This window comes from Podarcis erhardii (assembly GCF_964252035.2).
Source record: "Podarcis erhardii genome assembly, chromosome: 16".
NCBI classification, from domain to species: Eukaryota; Metazoa; Chordata; class Lepidosauria; order Squamata; family Lacertidae; genus Podarcis; species Podarcis erhardii.
The window spans coordinates 665,176-686,436 of record NC_138514.1 but is presented as its reverse complement, the minus strand read 5'-3'; the positions used below and the strand labels follow the sequence as shown (position 1 = coordinate 686,436).

Here is a 21,261-nt window from a genome sequence, read left to right as displayed (position 1 = left end):
AGCCAGGACCTCCAAGGTAGCTTTCTCTGAAATGCTACCAGTTCCCCTTGCAGGGTCAGCTAGAGAGGCATGTGGATGAGGCAATGGGGTTGGGAGGAGAGCTTTGGATTTGTTAGACACTGGGGAACATTCTGGTCAATCCAGGCCTGTACAAAAGGGACAGGCTGCACTTGAACTGGGACTATTGCTGCTTAGATCCTTAAAGGTGGTAGGATAGCTTCTAAAGTGATTGTGGGGGAAGGAGGGTCCCATAAATGCTTAAAAAGAATTTGAGGAGCATGTTGCTAAAAACATTAAGACCAAGAGCAAGAAGAAGCTCTTTAAACAAATTAAGAGGAGAAGATCATTTAGGTAGCTTCCACCTGCCATATGGGAATAATAATGCCTGCCTACCGTGGAGGATGATGTAAAGATTACAGAGGAGGAACACAATATTTTGGACAGGTGACCTGTGCTGCATAAATGCTAGATTATTATGGGGTGAAGTCAGTGGGAGGTTTAATCTACTTTGTTGATAGTTTTGGTATATTGCCCACAGTGGGTATTAGCAGGTTGACGCTGGTACATTTCCTGCCTCCCTTTTGTAGTTCCTGTCCAAAGGCACAGAGTGCCGTGAACGGGCCAGTGAGTGCGACCTCCCTGAGTTCTGCAATGGAACTTCACAGTTCTGCCCTCCAGACGTCACCATTGAAAACGGGCACCCTTGCCACAAAGACGAGGCTTACTGCTACAACGGGCTCTGCCAGTATTACAATGCCCAGTGCCAGGGCATCTTTGGGCCAAGTAAGGAGCATGAGGATCTGCGTTATGTTTGCTTCTCCACAAGGAACAGCTAGCAGACATTATCCTAAGGGATTGGGAACTGCCTCTGGATGACAATTTCTGTTGCTTTTCTGCAAGGCTGGGATCAAGGGACAGCGCAGTTGGGCATCTGCTGCTTCTCTTCACCTGCTTGCCTGTTCACCTTCTTGCTCTGGCTCAGACAGTGGTGGTGGGAAGGAGGAGGAGGAGGAGCAACAGCAGCAAGAGGCAGTTGCTGCTGGCTTGCTCACAGGCTCTCTGCAGTAAGCAAGCAGGAGGAGGAGGAACAACTGGAGGTGATAAGGGCAATGAGGTGGCAGACACAGTGAGGGAGGGGGCCAATGGAGGCTGTCTTGCCCAAGATGCCCTCCCCACCGCAACCTGGAGCACACATTAGTTTTATTTTATTATTATTATTATTATTTCTTCATGATGCAGAAAATGGGTCTTCTGTTACTTTATGCTGCTGGTCCTGCCAGAAGGCTAAAGGAGCTGGGCAAGCCTGATTTCCCAAATCTGTGTTTTGCAGAAGCAAAGGCTGCTCCCCAAATCTGCTTTTCCGAAGTGAATTCCAAAGGTGACAGGTTTGGAAATTGCGGCTACCATGGGCATGACTATAAGAAGTGCTCGAGCTGGTAAGTGGGTGCGGCAAGGAAACTCTGGTCACCTCCAGACTGTCGGTGCCTTAGGGGGTGGATTCAGTCACATGTAGGTTTGCACAATTATAATAGCTTAAAGTGCTCTGTTGTTACAAATCTACTTTAGAAAGCAACAACACAGACTTTTTTGTGTTTAGGCAAGTGACAGGGAAAGCATGAAAAGTGAAACAAATGAATGATTAACATATAACCACTGCACAATCAAATCAGGATGAAATCATGATGAATGTTCATTGTCCTGTAACTGCCCACAAACAAAATAAGAACAAATGCTCAACAAAGCCTGGACATAATCTGACTTCCACAAAAGGTTCTTTTATGCAGGCAAATCAAAAAGATTGCTCAATAAGCAGCTTGTCAAGAGAAGCCTGCTCTGCACAGCTCCCCCTCCCCCCGCACAATCAGTTCACACATGACCGTGTCTACGTGTCATGCCAGAAAATAAATAAATAACTTGAATGAAACCTGGAAATGGCAGGAGAGGGCTGGAGAGTCCTTGTGGCTCACGAGGAAACCCTCCCTGGAGGCTGAAGAGGACTTCAGTGTGGTCACGGGAAGCCCCAAAGAGGTGCAGTGGGCCTTTGTTTCGGCTGCTCAGCCTGCCTGCCTGATAGCTGGTACGTGCCCAGATGACAAGACCCCCTTTCTAGGCCTTGCTAATGTGGTCCAAAGGAAAGCAGATCAAGGTATTTGGCACCAACTGGGCTGCAGCAGTTGCCTGAAGGAGGCGTACAAGGCGCCATCCAAGGTTTACTCCTGAGCCTGTCCCACAAGCAGAGGCAGAGGCTTAGGATCAGAGTGTTTCTTCTCCTAGATGAGCTCACTTTCCCAGGTGGACAGGCCCCAACTGCCCCTGTCATATTCATTCATATTGCATTTGACAGATAAGGGCAGGGATCACTATCCTGGTGCCCTTGGACGACAACTCACAGCACTGCTGACCATTGGCCATGTTGAATGGGACCGATGGGAACTGTAGTGCACATGTCTGGAGGGCACCATGTTGGCTTCCCCTGGATTTGGGCCATGCATTTCTCCCCCATCCTTTCATTGGAGGAGTGTGATGTTTTGCCAAACCCACTATGTCATTACTACGTTTTGCACAAACAGATGTTTTCCTTATGATTAGCCCACGATTAGCACCCAGGAGTGTATATTTTCCTTTAATCCTACTAAGCCTCAAAAAACCTAAGTCAATAATGATCTGTGCATACTTTCAGAAATTAACTGTCAGTGATTTAAGTTGCCGTGCCATATTGCCACAGGAACGCCATGTGTGGGAAACTACAATGTGAGAATGTGCAAACCCTTCCTGTCTTTGGAATCGAACCTGCCATTATCAAGTCTCCCATCCAAGGTAACACCTGTTGGGGTGTGGACTTCCAACTGGGATCAGACGTACCAGATCCAGGGATGGTGAACGAAGGCACCAAATGTGCCCCTGGAAAGGTAAAGCAGGAAAGTTCTCAGGTGGACAATTGTTTTTTGTTGTTTTTTAATGTATTTTTATTAAAGATTTTCTTGATTTACAAAGGTATGTGCAATGTCTCTCTCTCATATTTTTTCCCACATAACACTTTCCTCTTTTTTTTTTACAAATTGGTTTCATTTGTTGAGACATTAGGAAGAATAGGGGGAAAGAGGTTGGGGGGGGAAGATGGGTGGGGGTGGGGTCGGGTGGTGATGTTTCTATTTTACTTAATATATGTGGGGTTTTGTGTCAGTGTTGCTTGTGTGGGTTCTCTGCTGCTCACTTGTGTTCCTTTGGTGGTGAGAGAGGTTGGGGTTGGCCGAGGGTGTGGCTGTTCATTTGTGGTTGGCTGTGGTGGTCTTTGTTTTCATGTGTGAGTGGGGTGGGTGGGTGTTTTGGATCAGGTTAGCCAAATTGATTTGTATGCTGTTGGTGGATTTTTATTGTTGTCTTGTTGGTCTGTGTATGTGATAAAGGGGAGCCATACCGGGATGAAGGCGTCTTCTTCTATTTGTCCCCGTGTCAGTTTCAGTTTATTGGTTAATTTTTCAAGTAAGGCTGTTTCCCATACTATTTGGTAGCATTGGTCCATGCTTACTCCTGACAGGTCTCTCCAGTGTCTGGTTATAATGTTTCTGGCTGCTGAAAGTAGGTGGGTTATGAGTTCTTTGTGGTGTAAGTGGGCATTATTGTCTTGGAAGATGTTTAGTAGGGCCAGTTCTGGAGTGATTTCTAATACTTGCTTAGTTATTTTACATATTTCTCGTATAGCTGTTGTCCAGAATAGTTGGATTTTGGGGCACTCCTGCCACATGTGGAGGTATGTGCCTTTGGAGGTGCACCCTCTCCAGCATTTTGGTGAGGTTCCTGGGCGTATTAGCACTAGTTTTCTTAGTTTTAGGTACCATCTGTAGGTGATTTTCAGAGTGAGTTCTTTTCTTTTTGTTGATATGGATTTAAAGGGGGGTTTAAACCACATTTTGGTTCATTGAGTGGGGTTAATCTCGTAGCCTATGTCATTCATTGTTTGTGGGAGTTTGTGGGATTTTGGAATAGTATTTTGTATATTGCAGATACCATCCCTTTACCATGTCCCTTTGTTGTCAGGAGGTTTTCGAAGGTTGTCAGGGGCCTAGTTGCTGCTGATTTTACTACCGGATTGTTTAAGAGGGCATGTAATCGGTGATGTGTTAACCAGGACATTTGGGTGTCTTCTTGTTTGTCTTGAATTTATTGTGTTCACAAAGGTTTGTTATTTTTGTAGAAGTCTATTAGATGATATAAGCCAGGTTTTTATCTCGAGGTTTTGTGCTGTGTGATGGAATAATGGGTGGTATGCCAGGGGAATTAGTGGGGATGGAGTTGGAGATAGTTTGCCTATTTCTGTTTCCCATGCTATGAGCATGGTCTGTGTGTACCTCTTAAGTGTTGTGGGAATTTTCCTTAGTTTGTTTGGGAGGGGTGGATATGCTGTGGTGCAGGTATTTTCAATTGTGTCCCTCTCTAGATGTGTCCATTGTTTTGTCTCATTTTTTAGTATATATGGGATTATATGGCGTATTTGGTTGGCAATGTAATATGCTTCTATGTTGGGGATTCCCCATCCTCCTTCTGGTTTTTTTTTTTTTATAATATTTATTAAAGTTTTGAAAGTTACAGAAAGGAAAAAGAAAAAAATTAAACATAATAAAACCATACAATACAATATAGAAACAAAAATATTACATATGCATAACAAAAATAAAACAAAAACAATTAAAAAAAGAAAAAAAAGAAACACAACCTATACTTTCAATTATTAACTTTCTTTTACTTGTTTCAGCGACCTCCTCACACCTCCCTTTTTTTGTATTCCACTTTGATTAATTGTTTCAGCAAATCCTTTCCATCTTCCTCAAACTTCTGTCCTATCATTTAACTTAACCAATTCTAACATTATTTTTTCCTTTAATCCAATTACAATCTATTATACTTAATTCTTTATAACATTTCTGCTAAGGCCATGTAACTTCATTCCAACATCCTTCTAACATTCATTAATTTTACAATGTTTCTGTAAGTAGTCTTTAAATTTCTTCCAATCTTCCTCCACCGACTCTTCTCCCTGGTCTCGGATTCTGCCAGTCATTTCCGCCATTTCCATGTAGTCCATCACCTTCATCTGCCATTCTTCCCGGGTGGGTAGATCTTGTGTCTTCCAGTACTTTGCAATAAGTATTCTTGCTGCTGTTGTAGCATACATAAAGAAAGTTCTATCCTTCTTTGACACCAATTGGCCGACCATGCCCAGGAGAAAGGCTTCTGGTTTCTTCAGAAAGGTATATTTAAATACCTTTTTCATTTCATTATAGATCATCTCCCAGAAAGTCTTAATCCTTGGGCACGTCCACCAGAGGTGAAAGAATGTACCTTCGGTCTCTTTACATTTCCAACATTTATTATCGGGCAAATTGTAAATTTTTGCAAGCTTGACTGGTGTCATGTACCACCTGTAGATCATTTTCATTAAGTTTTCTCTTAGGGCATTACATGCCCTAAATTTCATACCTGTGGTCCATAACTGTTTCCAGTCAGCCATCATAATGTTATGTCCAACATCTTGTGCCCATTTAATCATAGCAGATTTCACCGTTTCATCCTGAGTGTTCCATTTCAACAGCAAGTTATATATTCTTGACAAGTTCTTAATTTTAGGATCTAACAATTCCGTTTCCAATTTTGATTTTTCCACCTGGAAGCCAATTTTCTTGTCCGAATTGTAAGCCTCCATTATTTGATAATAATGAAGCCAATCTCGCACTTTGTTTTTTAGTTTTTCAAAACTCTGCAGTTTTAATCTATATCCCTCTTGACTTCCAACAGATTTATATTCCTTAAAAAAACGAGGTATGGAACCAAATATCATGATATGTGTTAATACACTTTAGAATGTATATACTTCATTATATTTATAATTTATGGTATTGGAGAACCTTGATTTATTTTGACATATTATTTGATATTACCAGCTGAAGAAGGCATTTACTCCGAAACAGGGCCCTGTCCTGGTCACCACTACTGAGTTGTACATCTAATTCATACTCCGGATACTTCTTTTTGGCCCTATTTGATTCTTTATTCTGACTTTATATAATATGGACTCTTTTTGACTGCCATTGAGACTTGTATAAAACAATTGTTGTGTACTGGTATTTTATGTACCTTTATACTATATCACTGATGTCAGGGGCTCAGGAGCAGAGGCACAGGGGAGAGAGGAAATGGAGAGCGAAGGGGAAGAATCTGAGGGCAGCGTAGGGGAGTATGACAGTGGCCCGAGAGATTCCATGAGCTTCTCCAGCGAATCAGAAGATTCCCAGAGGGGGGCACCGATGGCCAGGGCAAGGGGGGTCCCAAGGGGGACGCACCAGAAGCAAGGGGCCAGCGGGGACTCCCAAAGCAGCAGCGGGAGATCAGGACCAGCTCCCCCACCGGAGCGTAGTGGGGGGGAAGAGTCCCATGTATCAGGGCCAGCCTCTCCTCCAGCAGGGAGAGAAGATGAGTCAGGGCTGACCACGCCTCTATCGGAGAGTGAGGGAACGGAGGGGAAGTCAGGTCCAGCTAGCCTCCCCGAAGGGAGAAGCAGTGACAGGAGCAGTGTAACGGTCAGGAGGAAGGTTGCCGGCTGGGTGCGCGCGCCAAGTTCAAATGTACAGGCGCGCGGAACAGCAGAAAACCCGGATTGGGAACCAGGTCCTAAAGCCCGCCGGAGGCAGGGGGAAGACTCAGGGGACTCAGCGTCAGAAGAGTCTAGAAAGGGCAAGACCCCAGCGGACAGGCGGACCCAGAGGAGGAAAGAGCAAAGGAAGAGGTGGAGCAAGGCTAGAGTCTTAAACTGGTGTCTGGGGGGAGGAGATTCAGACGGAGCTTCAGTGGTCTAGAGTTTGAGACGTAGAGCTGCGCGCCGCGGCTTTGAAATCGAAACTGAACTTCAATAGAGACTTTTGTATATAACAACGAACTGGCGTTGGTCCTTTGTGAGCTGGGACCTCGGGCAGCTCTGACAGTAAGCTCCGTCTCACAAAAAAAATTCAACCCTCGCAGCGTGAGTTGGCGCAGCGAGGGGCAAAACTTGGTGTTTTGCGAGCTCACGAAGATCGGGAAAGATGACTACAGAGGACAAGGTGAAAGACCTGCAAGCAGCAGACACGACGCTTTACGCAGAAATAGAAGCATCCAGAAAGAGAGAGGAAGAAGCAGTAGCGCTCTGCAGGGATCTGCAAACCAGGTGGGAATGTTTGGGCAAAGAGGGGCAGCCAGGACCCAAGCCAGAGGGAGTTGGCCTCGGGAAGGGGGGGGGCAGCATCGTAGCCCACTTCGACGGGAACCTGCAGCAGTATCCTAATTTCAGAGCAGACATAGTTTTCGCGCTCAATTTGCTTCGGAAAGACTTTAGAGATGAGGAGGAGAAAGTAGGCTTCATAATAACTCATCTGCATGGGGAAGCTAAATCGTGGCTGCGCAATTTATGGCGCGAAAATGATCCTGCCCTCCAAGATTCAAAAGCCTTTATCAAGGCTATGGACGATTGTTTTAAATCAACGGTAGATGTGGATGTGGCCAGAAGGGAAATGCATGGTTTGAAGCAGGGGAAAGCTACTGTGAGACAATATCACTCCCGCTTTTTTGCGTTAGTAAATGTGCTGGGCTGGGAAAAGGACTCCGCTGCCGTCCGGGATCTGTTCTGGGAGGGGCTGAATGGGGCTGTGAAAGATGAATTAGCGAGAGGGGAGAGACCCAACAGCACCACAGAAGTCGTTCAAAGAGCGCTGGCGATAGGGGTGCGCCTGGAAGAACGCCCTTGGAGCAGAGATGAGGGACATATGGGACGCACACCAGCCAGAACAACTCCCTTCCTACCCAGAGAGACAGCGCGCGCACAGTCCACGCCTCCAGTGGGGGGGGAGAAGAGCCGATGGAGATAGGTGGTGCCAGGGCTCAGACAGCAACCAGAGCCCAAACACCAGGAGCAGTCAAGGCGAAGGCTCCTAGAGGGAGCAGGAAGTGTTATATCTGCGACAGTGCACAGCACATGGCCAAAGAGTGTCCCCAGAGGCTCCAGAAGCACACTGCAGCCGCAGCAACAGTAAGGGGAGCAGTTCAGCAGGGGGAACAGCTGCAGGGAAACGATGAAGCCTGGTTGGAGGCTGAGGCACTGGGGCCCAGCCAGGCGAGTCAGTGAAGCAGCCCCCAGAGATTTTACAGCCCACAGACCCCCTCCCGCCCAAACCAGTGGTGCAACTCACCGCATCGCTCCAGCTGCCCAATGGACTCACCCTGGAAGTCCCTATTACCATTGACTGCGGTAGTAATGCAGACTTTGTAGGAGTGGATTTCATCAAGCAACATCGCATAGCGCTCCTACTAGCCACGATACCCCTAAACGTCGTCACGGTCGATGGCAGAGAGCTACTGGGAGGACAGGTGGTACAGCAAACACTGCCAATGGCAATGCAAATTGTAAATCACCGCGAAGTCATCAGCTTCAACGTCACCCACCTGTCGGACACGCCCATAGTGTTGGGCATGAGTTGGCTGGATAGGCACAGCCCGGCATTAGCATGGTACCAGCGTCAATTGACCTTCTGCTCCTCCTACTGCGCAGAACACTGCATCCTGACCAGCCAGGAAGATGAGGGGCAAGAGGATGAACTACAGCTACACTTAGGCATGGTGCAAGCGGTACCCAACAAGGCGTTTTTGGAGGTCTTCTGCGAGAAGGAAGCGGACAAGCTGCCTCCCCACAGGCCCTACGGCTGCAAGATTGACCTCCTTCCGGGGGCGACGCTGCCGACTGGGAAACTGTATTCCATGTCTGAAGACGAACTGCAAGAACTCAGGCGTTCATAGATCACAACTTGAAGCGGGGATTCATCCAAGAATCCAAAGCAGTGGGGGGCAGTCCCGTGTTTTTCGTGAAGAAGAAAGACACGCCCCAACGGAGGCTGGTAGTTGATTACAGAATCATCAATTCCAGGACAAAGCCCACGGCATTCCCCATGCCCAAGATCGACGACCTGCTCGCGACGGTGAGGAAGGGACGCATCTTCACCAAGTTGGATCTTCGAGGGGCGTACAACCTTATACGCATGCGGGAGGGCGATGAGTGGAAGACGGCCATGTTTACGCCTTTAGGCACCTATGAATATCGAGTTATGCCGTTTGGTTTGCAAAATGGCTCCCATTGTTTCCAAGCTTTCATGCACCACGTGTTAGCGGGACTCCTCTACAAGAAGTGCGTCTGCTTCCTAGACGACATCCTGATCTCGAAATCGCAGGAGGCTCACGAGAGAGACGTCAAGGAGGTCCTGCAGAGACTACGGGAGCAAAGACTTTACGCGAAATTGGAGAAGTGCCAGTTCAACATGACGGAGGTGGATTTCCTGGGCTACAAGCTGTCCGACAAGGGACTCGCCATGGACAGCACCAAGGTCCGCTCGGTGTTGGACTGGAAGAGCCTGCACAATCGGAAGGAGGTCCAGAAGTTCGTCGGCTTTGCCAACTTTTACCGCAAGTTCATCAAGGGGTTCGCGATGGAGACGGCGGCCATCACGGACACCCTCAGCTCCAAGAAGAAGAAATTCACCTGGACAGACCAGGCGGAGCAGTCCTTTCGGAGACTCAAGCGTCTCTTCACGTCCGAAGAACAGCTGCTACACGTAAACCGCAGCAAACCAATGAGGGTTGAAACGGACGCCTCGGACAGAGCGGTGGGGGCAGTCCTGTTGCAGCAAGATCCGCAAGGGGACTGGAGGCCATGCGCATTCTACTCCAGGAAACTCAGCAAGTCGGAACAGAACTACACCATCTGGGACAAGGAGTTGCTGGCCATTCATGCAGCCTTCAAGGCGTGGCGGCACTTCCTCATCGGAGCCAAACACACAATGCAGGTCCGCACGGACCATAAGAACCTGGAGTACTGGCGCACGGCGCGGTTCCTGAACCAGAGACACATCCGCTGGGCAGAGTTCTTTGCGGATTTTGACTTCAGGATAGAATACATCCCGGGAGACAACAACGTCATGGCGGATGCGCTGTCCCGGAAGCCGCAGTATCTCGAGGAAGCGGCACCGGTGGCGGCCAAACACATTTTCGCACCGAAAGCGTGGGCGTGCGCTTCAGCCACCGTGGACCTGGACGCGGTACGTCGCGTGCTGCAGACGGATTCGTTCGCACAATCCAAGATGGAGGAGGTGCGAAGAGGCACAGCGAAGGACGACGAGTTCCAGATACGCGACGGACTGCTCATCCGCAAAGGGGCCCTCTACGTGCTGGGAGATGACCTCCGCGCGAAAGTACTGCAGCAGTTACACGACGCGCCCAGCGCCGGGCATTTCGGCAAGGACAAGACGGCGGAATTAGTAGCCAGAGACTTTTGGTGGCCCAAGATGAGGGGAGAAGTCGCGGATTACGTCACTAGGTGTGACACATGCCAAAGGGCCAAACCAGTTCACATGCCGCCGGCGGGACTGCTGGAACCGCTACAGACGCCGCTTGAACCGTGGGAGAAAGTGGCCCTGGACTTTGTCACAGATCTGCCCAGCTCGCGAGGCAAAACAGCGGTACTCGCGGTCGTAGACCTGTTCACCAAGATGGCGCACTTCATTCCTTGCGCGAAGGTGGCCACAGTGGAACAGACCGCCAAGCTATTCATAGACCACGTGTTCAAGGTGCACGGCTTACCGCGGTCCATCCTGTCCGACCGGGGTCGCCAATTCATCTCGAGCTTCTGGCAGAAGCTGCTGGGCATCCTGAACGTCAAGATAAACTTAGCGTCGGCACGACACCCGCAGACCAACGGACAAGCGGAGAGGGTCAACGCCATCATGCAGCAGTACCTGAGATGCTACGTGAATCAACAGCCCTCGAACTGGGTGGACTACCTACCGCTGGCCGAGTTTACCTACAACAACACGAAGCAGGTGTCCACGGGGGTGACACCGTTCTTCGCCAACAATGGGCGGCATCCCAGAACCTTCCCGGGGTTAGAGACGAAGGGGGAGGGGGAGCCACCGGGAGCAGAGGCCTTGGCAGCGGAGTTACAGGAGGTCCATGAGCAACTCCGAAGGCACTTGGAGCTAGCAAAACACGCCTACAAAATGCAGGCAGACAGGCACAGGAGAGTCGGGGAAGACATCCAGGTGGGGGACTGGGTCTGGTTAGCAGCCCAGGCAGTGCCAGGCAGAACGTTAGCTAAGAAGAAGCTCAGACATAAGCAGCTAGGGCCTTACCAAGTCGAGGCACAAATCAATCCAGTGGCCTTCCGGTTGACACTCCCGGAGGACTCCAGAATGCACCCGGTCTTTCATAGATCAGTGCTCACACCCTACAAGGAACCCCACAGGTTTCAGGCGCCAGGGAACGCACCAGACCCACCCCGCAAATCGCCGACAAGGGGGGGGTCACCGAGGGCGGCGCCACTCAACGAGGTCACAGAGATTTTAGACTCGAGATGGGGGGAAGAGGGGGTTGAATATCTCCTCGCCAGGGAAGGTACCCCGGCCAGCGCCAACAGGTGGGTACCGTACTATGCCGTGGAGGAGCACTACCTCAAAGACGAGTTCCATGCACTCTTCCCACACAGACCTATGCCAGCAGATTATTTTGACGACTATCTTTTCACACCCACATTTTCAGCCAGCACGTTCCAGGGGTTCTCATCAGCTGAGGAAACGGCGCCAGAGACGAGCTCCCCAGAGGGATCACTCTCGGGGTTTGCCACAGAACGTTCTTATTGGTGGGACGATCAACCGGATGTGGGGTGGAGCAGGGAACTGCTGAGGGGTCCCTTACACGCAGCAGCACCCAAGGCAACGGGGAGAGAGGGACATAGACGTGTTGGGGGAGGATCCTGGGTTTGAGCACAGCTGCAGAGAAATGGAAGCAGAGGAGATCGACGTCGACGAGCCCATCACGGACTGGCCGGATCCAACTGGCAGGCTGCACACCAGGGGGGAAGGACTGTATCCCGCACTCACCCCCACAGCACTGGAGCACCCGGAACCCGCACCTGAAGAGGGGAAGGGGGGGCTTCGAGGGGGGATGGATGTCAGGGGCTCAGGAGCAGAGGCACAGGGGAGAGAGGAAATGGAGAGTGAAGGGGAAGAATCTGAGGGCAGCGTAGGGGAGTATGACAGTGGCCCGAGAGATTCCATGAGCTTCTCCAGCGAATCAGAAGATTCCCAGAGGGGGGCACCGATGGCCAGGGCAAGGGGGGTCCCAGGGGGGACGCACCAGAAGCAAGGGGCCAGCGGGGACTCCCAAAGCAGCAGTTGGAGATCAGGACCAGCTCCCCCACCGGAGCGTAGTGGGGGGGAAGAGTCCCATGTATCAGGGCCAGCGTCTCCCCCAGCAGGGAGAGCAGATGAGGCAGGGCTGATCACGCCTCCATCAGAGAGTGAGGGAACGGAGGGGAAGTCAGGTCCAGCTAGCCTTCCCGAAGAGGGAAGCAGTGACAGGAGCAGTGTAACGGTCAGGAGGAAGGTCACTGGCTGGGCGCGAGCACCAAGTTCAAATGTACAGGCGTGCGGGACAGCAGAGAACCCGGATTGGGAACCAGGTCCTAAAGCCCGCCGGAGGCAGGGGGAAGACTCAGGGGACTCAGCGTCAGAAGAGTCTAAAAAGGGCAAGACCCCAGCGGACAGGCGGACCCAGAGGAGGAAAGAGCAAAGGAAGAGGTGGAGCAAGGCTAGAGTCTTAAACTGGTGTCTGGGGGGAGGAGATTCAGACGGAGCTTCAGCGGTCTAGAGTTTGAGACGTAGAGCTGCGCGCCGCGGCTTTGAAATCGAAACTGAACTTCAATAAAGACTTTTGTATATAACAACGAACTGGCGTTGGTCCTTTGTGAGCTGGGACCTTGGGCAGCTCTGACAACTGCATATTTGAAACTACATTATTTCTGCACTTAAACGTTGTGTTTAAATTTACTATTAGTTTAAAACTGTTATTCTTAGCAGAATACACACGTTTTTCTTTTCAACTCTCGAGTAGGAATTATTCCTTGTATTGAAACTTTTGGCCAGAGCTCTTGGTATATCCTTTTCAGTGTACTTTCAACAAGAATACCAGATCATCAGCAAATGCTTTCAATTTGTACTGTTTAGCTCCGACTTGTATACCTTTAACCAATTGGTCCCTTCTAATCATGTTTAAAAGGACCTCCAGGACCTATATAAAAAGCAATGGGGAGATTGGGCACCCTTGTCGTGTTCCTTTCTCTATCTTAAATTCTTCCGTCACTACATTGTTCACAATTAATTTTACCTTTTGTTCTGAATAAATTGCACCTATACCATTTTCGAACCCTTGACCCACCCCAATCCCTTGTAAATTTTTCTTCAGAAAACTCCAAGAAATATTGTCAAAGGCTTTCTTGGCATCCACAAATATCAGAACTGCTTTGGTGTTAATATTCACTTGTAGTTTTTCTAAAATGTTAATTATGTTCCTCGTATTGTCAGACAAATGTCTGCCCGGGAGAAAGCCCGCTTGGTCTTTATGAATTTCTTCTACTAGTACCTTTTTAAATCTTTTTGCCAGAATATCTGCAAAAATTTTGTAATCCACATTAAGCAAAGAAATGGGCCGGTAGTTCTTAAGCTGCGTCTTCTCAGACTCTATTTTCGGTATAAGTGTGATATAAGCATCCTTCCACGACTCTGGTGCCCTTTTCCCTTCCAATATTTCATTACAGACTTCCTTTAAAGGTTGTACTAACCATTCTTTCAGGGATCTATAATATCTTGAAGTCAAACCATCCGGTCCTGGAGATTTACCTAGTTGCATGTTCTGAATGGCCCCTTAATGTAATTCAACATTAGCTTATTTTCTTGAGAGATTTTTTGTAGTCCATTTGTTTTCAAAAAACAGTCAATGTCCATTTCTTTCTGCGTCTCCTGTGTATATAATTGTTTAAAATACCTCTGGAAGCACTTTCTAATCTCCACTGGATTCTATATATTCTTTCCTCCCACTTCCAGATTCGTAATGGTAATGAGTTTTTCTCTTTTTTTTCATTTGCCAAGCCAGCAGTTTTCCGCATTTATTTGCCGATTCAAATGTCTTTTGTCTCATCTGTTTGATTTTCCATTCTATTTCCTGGTTCATCATTTTCATATATTGTACTTGATATAACTTTATCTCTTTCAGAATCTCCTGCGACTTTGGTTTCAGTCTCAGTTTCTTCTCTCCTTCCTTTATTTTCTCCAAAATCTTATTTTTTTTTTCATTTTGAGCTCTCTTCTTAATTGCATTCTGTTGTATCAAAAATCCTCTCATAACTGCTTTACTTGCGTCCCAGATTACTCTTTTTTCAACAGTGGTGTTCTATTTATCTCAAAATAGTCTCTCAAGGTTTTTTGGGCCTTCTTAGTCACTTCTTTGTTCCTAATCAAAGTGTCATTCATCCTCCATCTAAAGGAACCAATTGGTGTTAGTTTCATTTCCATCCTCACAGCATTATGGTCGGAGCAAGTTTTAGGGCAGATTTCCACTTTTCTAGTCTTCGGAGCCAGCCCTCTAGTTACCCAAATTTGGTCAATTCTTGTCCATGTCATTTTGGCCTCAGAGAAGAAAGTTCCCTCTCTTCCCAAGGGGTTCTTCGTTCTCCAAATATCAACTAAGTCCATATTGTCAGTCATGTCAAAAAAAGTTTTTTTTGTAATCTACCATCTTTATTAACTACCTGTCTCTGTGCCTTGTCCATATTTGTAGACACCACTCCATTCATGTCCCCCAACAAAATCATATTGTATTCCATAGAATCCAACAGAGTCTCATGTAATTTCTTAAAAAATTCCGATTTCCCCTCATTTGGTGCATAGATGCCTACTATCAAAAATTTCTCTCCTTGTGATTGAATTTCAATTGCAACAAATCTTCCTTGGTCATCTTTAAATATTAATTTCGGTGATAGGCTCTCCTTTGCATAAATTACTACTCCTCTTTTTTTAACTTTGTCTGATGAAATAAATTCATGCCCCAGTCTTTTATTACTCAATACCTTCCTATGTAGCCTTATCACATGTGTTTCTTGTACGCAAATCAAGTCCAATTGTTCTTTTTTTAATAGATGAAAGACTCTTTTCCTTTTTTGCGGGGAGTTCAGTCCATTAACATTCCAGCTTAATACTTGCAGTGCCATGATATAGTTACTCTGCTTCTCCTCCAACAGCACCCAATGCTTGTTCTTGTTCTGTCGGTGGTGTTGGTATCACTTTCTCTGGACGGTGCAGTCCAAAAGGTAGTCTTGCTATGTCCAGTATTCCTCTTTTTAGTGATCTTCTGCCCAGTGCTTTTTGTTCTAGTCCTCTCTCTGGTGATTTCTGTCCAATGCTCCTGGCTCTTTGCCAGGTTCTTTCTGCAGATCTTCTCCGTAATTTTCCAGAAACTTTTCTTTATCCTCTACTGGTCTTATTTTTATCTTTCTTCCTTTAAAACTAAAGGATAGGCCTTGGGGAAATTCCCACCTGAAGATGATTTTAATCCTTCTCAGCAGGACAACCAAATCTCCATAATTGGACCTAAGGTCCAAAAGATGTTTCGGAATATCTTTAAATATTTCTACTCTTGACTGCAATATTGTCAAGGTCTTCTGATAGTGCAAACCCCAAATTTTATCTCTCTTTTCTTTAGATCGGAGGGTAATCAAGCAGTCTCTTACTTTATTCTTCTTCCCTCCTCTTCCAAGTCTGAAGGCACTCACGATTTTAAGTTCTTCTTTATCCAAATCCAAATGCCAAAAATCTGCAAATTCCTGCGTGAGAAAGTCTGTCAGACTATCCTTCTCCAATTCAGGTACAGCTCTAATCCACAAATTCATCTGTTTTTCCTTAAGTAGAAAGCGTCGACTTATGGTCCTCAAGTTGCCTCTGTAGGTCTGGGACTCTCTCTGTTTCCAATTGTGTTATCTTGACTTCCACGGCAGCCCCCATCCTCCTTCTGAGGTGGCGAGGTGCAGGTATTTGGGGCTTATTCTTGGTTTTTTGTGTGAGAAGATAAAGGAGTGTAGTTTTCTCTGCCATCTGCAGAGTTGGGTTTGGGGAATACAGATTGGGAGGGTTTGGAATAGGTAGGTTAGTTTTGGGAGGGTGATCATTTTGATCATGATTATTTTGTCGGAGAGGGTGGAATGCATGTTGTTCCATCTTTTTAGGTCTTCGTTTATTTGTCGCCACAGGGGCTTGTAGTTGTGGAGGTAATAACTTATTGAGGTTTCTGGTTATTTGTACTCCTAGGTATCTGAACTTGGTGTGGCAAATTTTTATCTTGGAGACATTAGTGAATTCTTTTTGGGTGTGAGGAGGGGTGTTGAAGCACATAGCTTCTGACTTTGCAAAATTTACCTGTAGGCCCGACACCATTGCAAATGTGTTGAGTTCTCTGGTTAGGGAGGTTGCTGTGCTTATGGGGTCTGCTGTTGTGACCATTAGGTCATCTGCAAAGAGCCCTACTTTATAGGTTCTGCCTTTTATTTCCACTCCCTTGGTGTCTGTGGCTGCTCGGATTCGGATTGCTAAGGGTTCCAGAGCCAGGATAAATAAGAAGGGAGACAATGGGCATCCTTGTTTTGTGCCTCTTTGGATTGCTATAGGGTTAGAGCCCAAATTGTTAGTTCTGCATTTTGCTGAGGCTTGGGAGTATATTTGTTTGAGGATTTGTAGGAAGTTGAGGCCAAATTTCATGCTAGTTAGTACTGCTAATAGGTATTTCCATTCTAAGCAATCAAAGGCTTTGAGGATGTCTAGGGACATAATTGACAGTGCCTTGCTGTGTTTGATTAGGTTCAGTACTTTCCTGATGGGGTCTGTAATATTGCGACCAGGGACAAAGCTGGTCTGATCTGGGGCTATTAACTTGCATAAGAAGATCTTTAGGCGGTTGGCCAAGATTGATGTGAATATCTTGTAGTCTTGGTTTATTAATGAGATTGGGCGGTATGATTCTACTTTGAGACTGTCTTTCAGTGGTTTTGGGATGGAGACTATTTTGGAGTGGGTCCAGGTTTTGGGGATGGGCCCCCCTTTCATGATGTCATTGAACAGGCGGGTCATGTAGGCCATCAAGGGTTCTTTGAATTTCCTATAGACTTCTGCTGTGAAGCAGTCTGGGCTTGGGGCTTTGTGTGGTTTCAGGTTTTTGAGGACCGTATCTACAAGATGGGTGACACCTGGCTTGAGAGCAGTACATGTGAAAAGGATCTAGGAGTCTTGGTTGACCACAAACTTGACATGAGCCAACAGTGTGATGCGGCAGCTAAAAAAGCCAATGCAATTCTGGGCTGCATCAATAGGAGTATAGCATCTAGATCAAGGGAAGTAATAGTGCCACTGTATTCTGCTCTGGTCAGACCTCACCTGGAGTACTGTGTCCAGTTCTGGGCACCACAGTTCAAGAAGGACACTGACAAACTGGAACGTGTCCAGAGGAGGGCAACCAAAATGGTCAAAGGCCTGGAAACGATGCCTTATGAGGAACGGCTAAGGGAGCTGGGCATGTTTAGCCTGGAGAAGAGGAGGTTAAGGGGTGATATGATAGCCATGTTCAAATATATAAAAGGATGTCACATAGAGGAGGGAGAAAGGTTGTTTTCTGCTGCTCCAGAGAAGCGGACACGGAGCAATGGTTCCAAACTACAAGAAAAAAGATTCCACCTAAACATTAGGAGGAACTTCCTGACAGTGAGAGCTGTTCGACAGTGGAATTTGCTGCCAAGGAGTGTGGTGGAGTCTCCTTCTTTGGAGGTCTTTAAGCAGAGGCTTGACGACCATATGTCAGGAGTACTCTGATGGTGTTTCCTGCTTGGCAGGGGGTTGGACTTGATGGCCCTTGTGGTCTCTTCCAACTCTATGATTCTATGATTCTATGATTCTATTTCCTCTGGGGTGATAGAGCTGTCCATGAATTCCTGTTCCTCGTCAATTAAGGTGGGCATGGTCAGTCCTGCTAGGAATTTTCTGATTTCCTTCTCAGGTGGGCTATGGGAAGTGTATAGGTTGGAGTAAAATTCTTCAAATTCTGAGGTTATTTCTTTGGGGGAGAATGTTATGTTGCCGTCTTTTTTGGTGATGCAGCAGAGGCTTGACAACCATATGTCAGGAGTGCTCTGATGGTGTTTCCTGCTTGGCAGGGGGTTGGACTCGATGGCCCCTTGTGGTCTCTTCCAACTCTATGATTCTATGATTCTATTCTTGTTTTGAGTTCTTTTTTCCTACATCTATTTGCTAATAGTTTGGAGTAACATTGTTTAGAGTATAGAATACTGATCATTGTTTTGTTGATTTCTAGGGAGTCTAGTTCTCTCCTTTTTTGTTCTCTAAATTGAAGAAGTTTTTTAGATCCTGTTTGTTTGTAGCGTGGTGAGAGGGCCATGATGTCTTGTTCTATTTTTGTTAATTTATGAGGGGGGTTGTTATATTGTCTACATCATTTTCCTTGAAGTAGTTTTATAGAGTTTTTGTGAGACTCTCTCTAATTTGTTTGTTTGTAGTTAGGATGGGGCTGAAGGACCATGATGGGGTGGTCTGTGATTTTAATGTTACCGATGTTTCTTGATTCCGCTAAGGAGATCAGACCCTGTGTGAGCAGAATGCTCTCGAGCCTGGACGTTGTACCCCATGGCGTCCGGATTGGAATGTATGGCTGGTGTCTCCCGGGTTTTGCTCACCCCAAATGTCGTAGACACCTGTTTTTTAACATTTTAGTAACTTGTAAGAGTCCCTAGTTGTTGGGGGTTTCTTTCAAGGAAGGTTGACCATGGGGTTGTAGGGTGAATGTTTTTTGGGGATATGCCTTTCATATTTAGGTTGAGGTCTCATCCTAGGATTGCTTCCCCTTCAGAAAAGGAGAGGAACTTGTTTAGTGTGTTCTGAAAGAATTCTAGTTGTTTTGAGTTTGGGGCATATATGGAGCTGATTGTCAGTTTAATTTTGCCATCTAGTGTCCCTTTAGCGAAAATGAATGCCTTTTTTGTCTTTTAGGACTGTTGTGGCAGTGAAGTTCAGGTCTCTACTGAGTATTATAGCTACGCCATGGGCTTTCCCTGAGCCTCGTGCAACCCACTGTTGACTGAAGTGGGGGTCACTCAGGAGTTTGATCCCGTTGGGTGGGTTGTGTATTTCTTGTAGGAAGGTGATGTGCGGTTTCATGGTGTTTATGTATGAGGTGATGCATTTTCTTTTGATGGGGTTTCCCAACCCCTGTGTTGTTTAACGAACCAATGGGATTGCACTGACCTACAGTGTGGTGGTTGAGGGACTAGTGGTATTAGAGTTAGATTTGGGTTAAAGAGTAGGGGGTAGGTTGTAGAGAGTTTCCTATATGTAGTCATATACGGTGTGTTTGTTTGGGGTATTTTGGGCCATTTGGCATTTAGCCAGTTAGTTCTAGGTCTCAGCTGGTGTGGAGGACCATGTATAGGGCCAGGCTGTTGCTTGCGATAGGCGATGATCAGTGAGATGGGGTGAAGCATCTTTGTGACGCCAATGTCGGATATAAGGTTCGTAAGCAATGTTGCCAATGTTATTAGCAACATCGTTGGTGTGTTGGGGTGAGGATGTGGGTGTTGGTATGCTCTGGCGCCACCATTGTGCTGGTTGGGCATCAGATTTTAGCCTGTTTGTGGGTTGTGTTATTAAGGTTGGAGGAGTTATTTTTCCTTAGTATGGAGTAGGGGGATGCTGAAGGTGTGGGTTATGGGTTGTTAGGTGATGGGGAATGTGGTTTGAGGTCTGGACTGGTGTTGGGGTGGGGATTTCTGTGCAGGTGCAGGGCTGCGGGGGGATGTTGATGGTGTTAACTATATCTATGTTCGGCGGGGAAAGGAGGGGGGGAAGGGGGGGAGAATCATCAGTACTTCAGTTTGTGGTTTTTTCCCGGTTGCTTCATTCAGCTGGGGTTGTTGTTGTAGTAGGGTTGTCCATCTGCGATGAGTTGGTTTGGTTAATTTTGGTCTGGTTTCTTGTGTCATATGGCCGGCGGGATGATTCTGTGTGTGGTGCTTGACTGTATTGGTTTGCATTGTCTGTTGTTTCTTTTTCTTCTTTGTTGTTGTTGTTGTTGTTGTTTAGTCGTTTAGTCGTGTCCGACTCTTCGTGACCCCATGGACCAGAGAACGCCAGGCACTCCTGTCCTCCACTGCCTCCCGCAGTTTGGTCAGACTCATGCTGGTGACCTCGAAAACACTATCCAACCATCTCGTCCTCTGTTGTCCCCTTCTCCTTGTGCCCTCCATCTTTTCCAACATCAGGGTCTTTTCCAGGGAGTCTTCTCTTCTCATGAGGTGGCCAAAGTACTGGAGCCTCAGCTTCACAATCTGTCCTTCCAGTGAGCACTCAGGGCTGATTTCCTTCAGAATGGATACGTTTGATCTTCTTGCGGTCCATGGGACTCTCAAGAGTCTCCTCCAGCACCATAATTCAAAAGCATCAATTCTTCGGCGATCAGCCTTCTTTATGGTCCAGCTCTCACTTCCATACATCACTACTGGGAAAACCATAGCTTTAACTATACGAACCTTTGTTGGCAAGGTGATGTCTCTACTTCTCAAGATGCTGTCTAGGCCTGTCATTGCCCTTCTCCCAAGAAGCAGGGGTCTTTTAATTTCGTGGCTGCTGTCACCATCTGCAGTGATCATGGAGCCCAAGAAAGTAAAATCTCTCACTGCCTCCATTTCTTCCCCTTCTATTTGCCAGGAGGTGATGGGACCAGTGGCCCTGATCTTCGTTTGTTTCTTCTTTACTGTCATCCAATTGTTTGCTGTTGTTTCGTCATGGTTGTGGCTGTCACTTAGTGGGTTTGTTGGTTGCCATTCCGGTGGAAGGTCGAGTTTGAGGTTCTTCAGTAGTTGCAAGGCTTCAGGTATGTTGGTAGCTCTTTGTTGTGTTGTGTTGGTTGTTATGATGAGTCGAAAAGGGAAGCCCCATTGGTACTTGATCCCTGCTTGTTGGAGACACTGGGTGCACAGGCATTAGGCTTTTTCTCCGAATTAAGGGTGTCCTGAGATAAATCCTGTAAGTCCAATATGGGGGCATCTCCATATTGAAGGTTGGTTGAGTTTCTGAGGTTGTTCCATACCTCTTCCTTCTTTTTGTAGCGTGTGAAGCACACAATGATGTTTATTGGGGGGTGGGGTGCTGGGTTTCGGCATAGGTTTTAGGGCTCTGTGAGTCCTCTCCAGGTCATCTACCTCAAGTGTCATGTTTGGGATTGTATCTTTCAGCCAGCGTACAATTAGGTCTGCTGGGCTTTTCTCCTCTACTTTTTCAGGAAAGTTGCGGAAGTGGATGTTGCAGC

General features: G+C 47.0%; 1 protein-coding gene across 1 annotated transcript in view; it reads left to right on the top strand.

Annotated features, from left to right (window-relative positions):
* The window catches only part of ADAM9 (ADAM metallopeptidase domain 9), a 116,805-nt gene that overhangs the window by 73,029 nt on the left and 22,515 nt on the right, over window positions 1-21,261 (top strand). Inside the window, exons 14-16 of the mRNA XM_081843863.1 lie at window positions 588-783; window positions 1,331-1,436; window positions 2,726-2,909. Coding sequence (XP_081699989.1) covers window positions 588-783; window positions 1,331-1,436; window positions 2,726-2,909 — 486 coding nt within the window. The remainder of the gene's footprint in view (window positions 1-587; window positions 784-1,330; window positions 1,437-2,725; window positions 2,910-21,261) is intronic.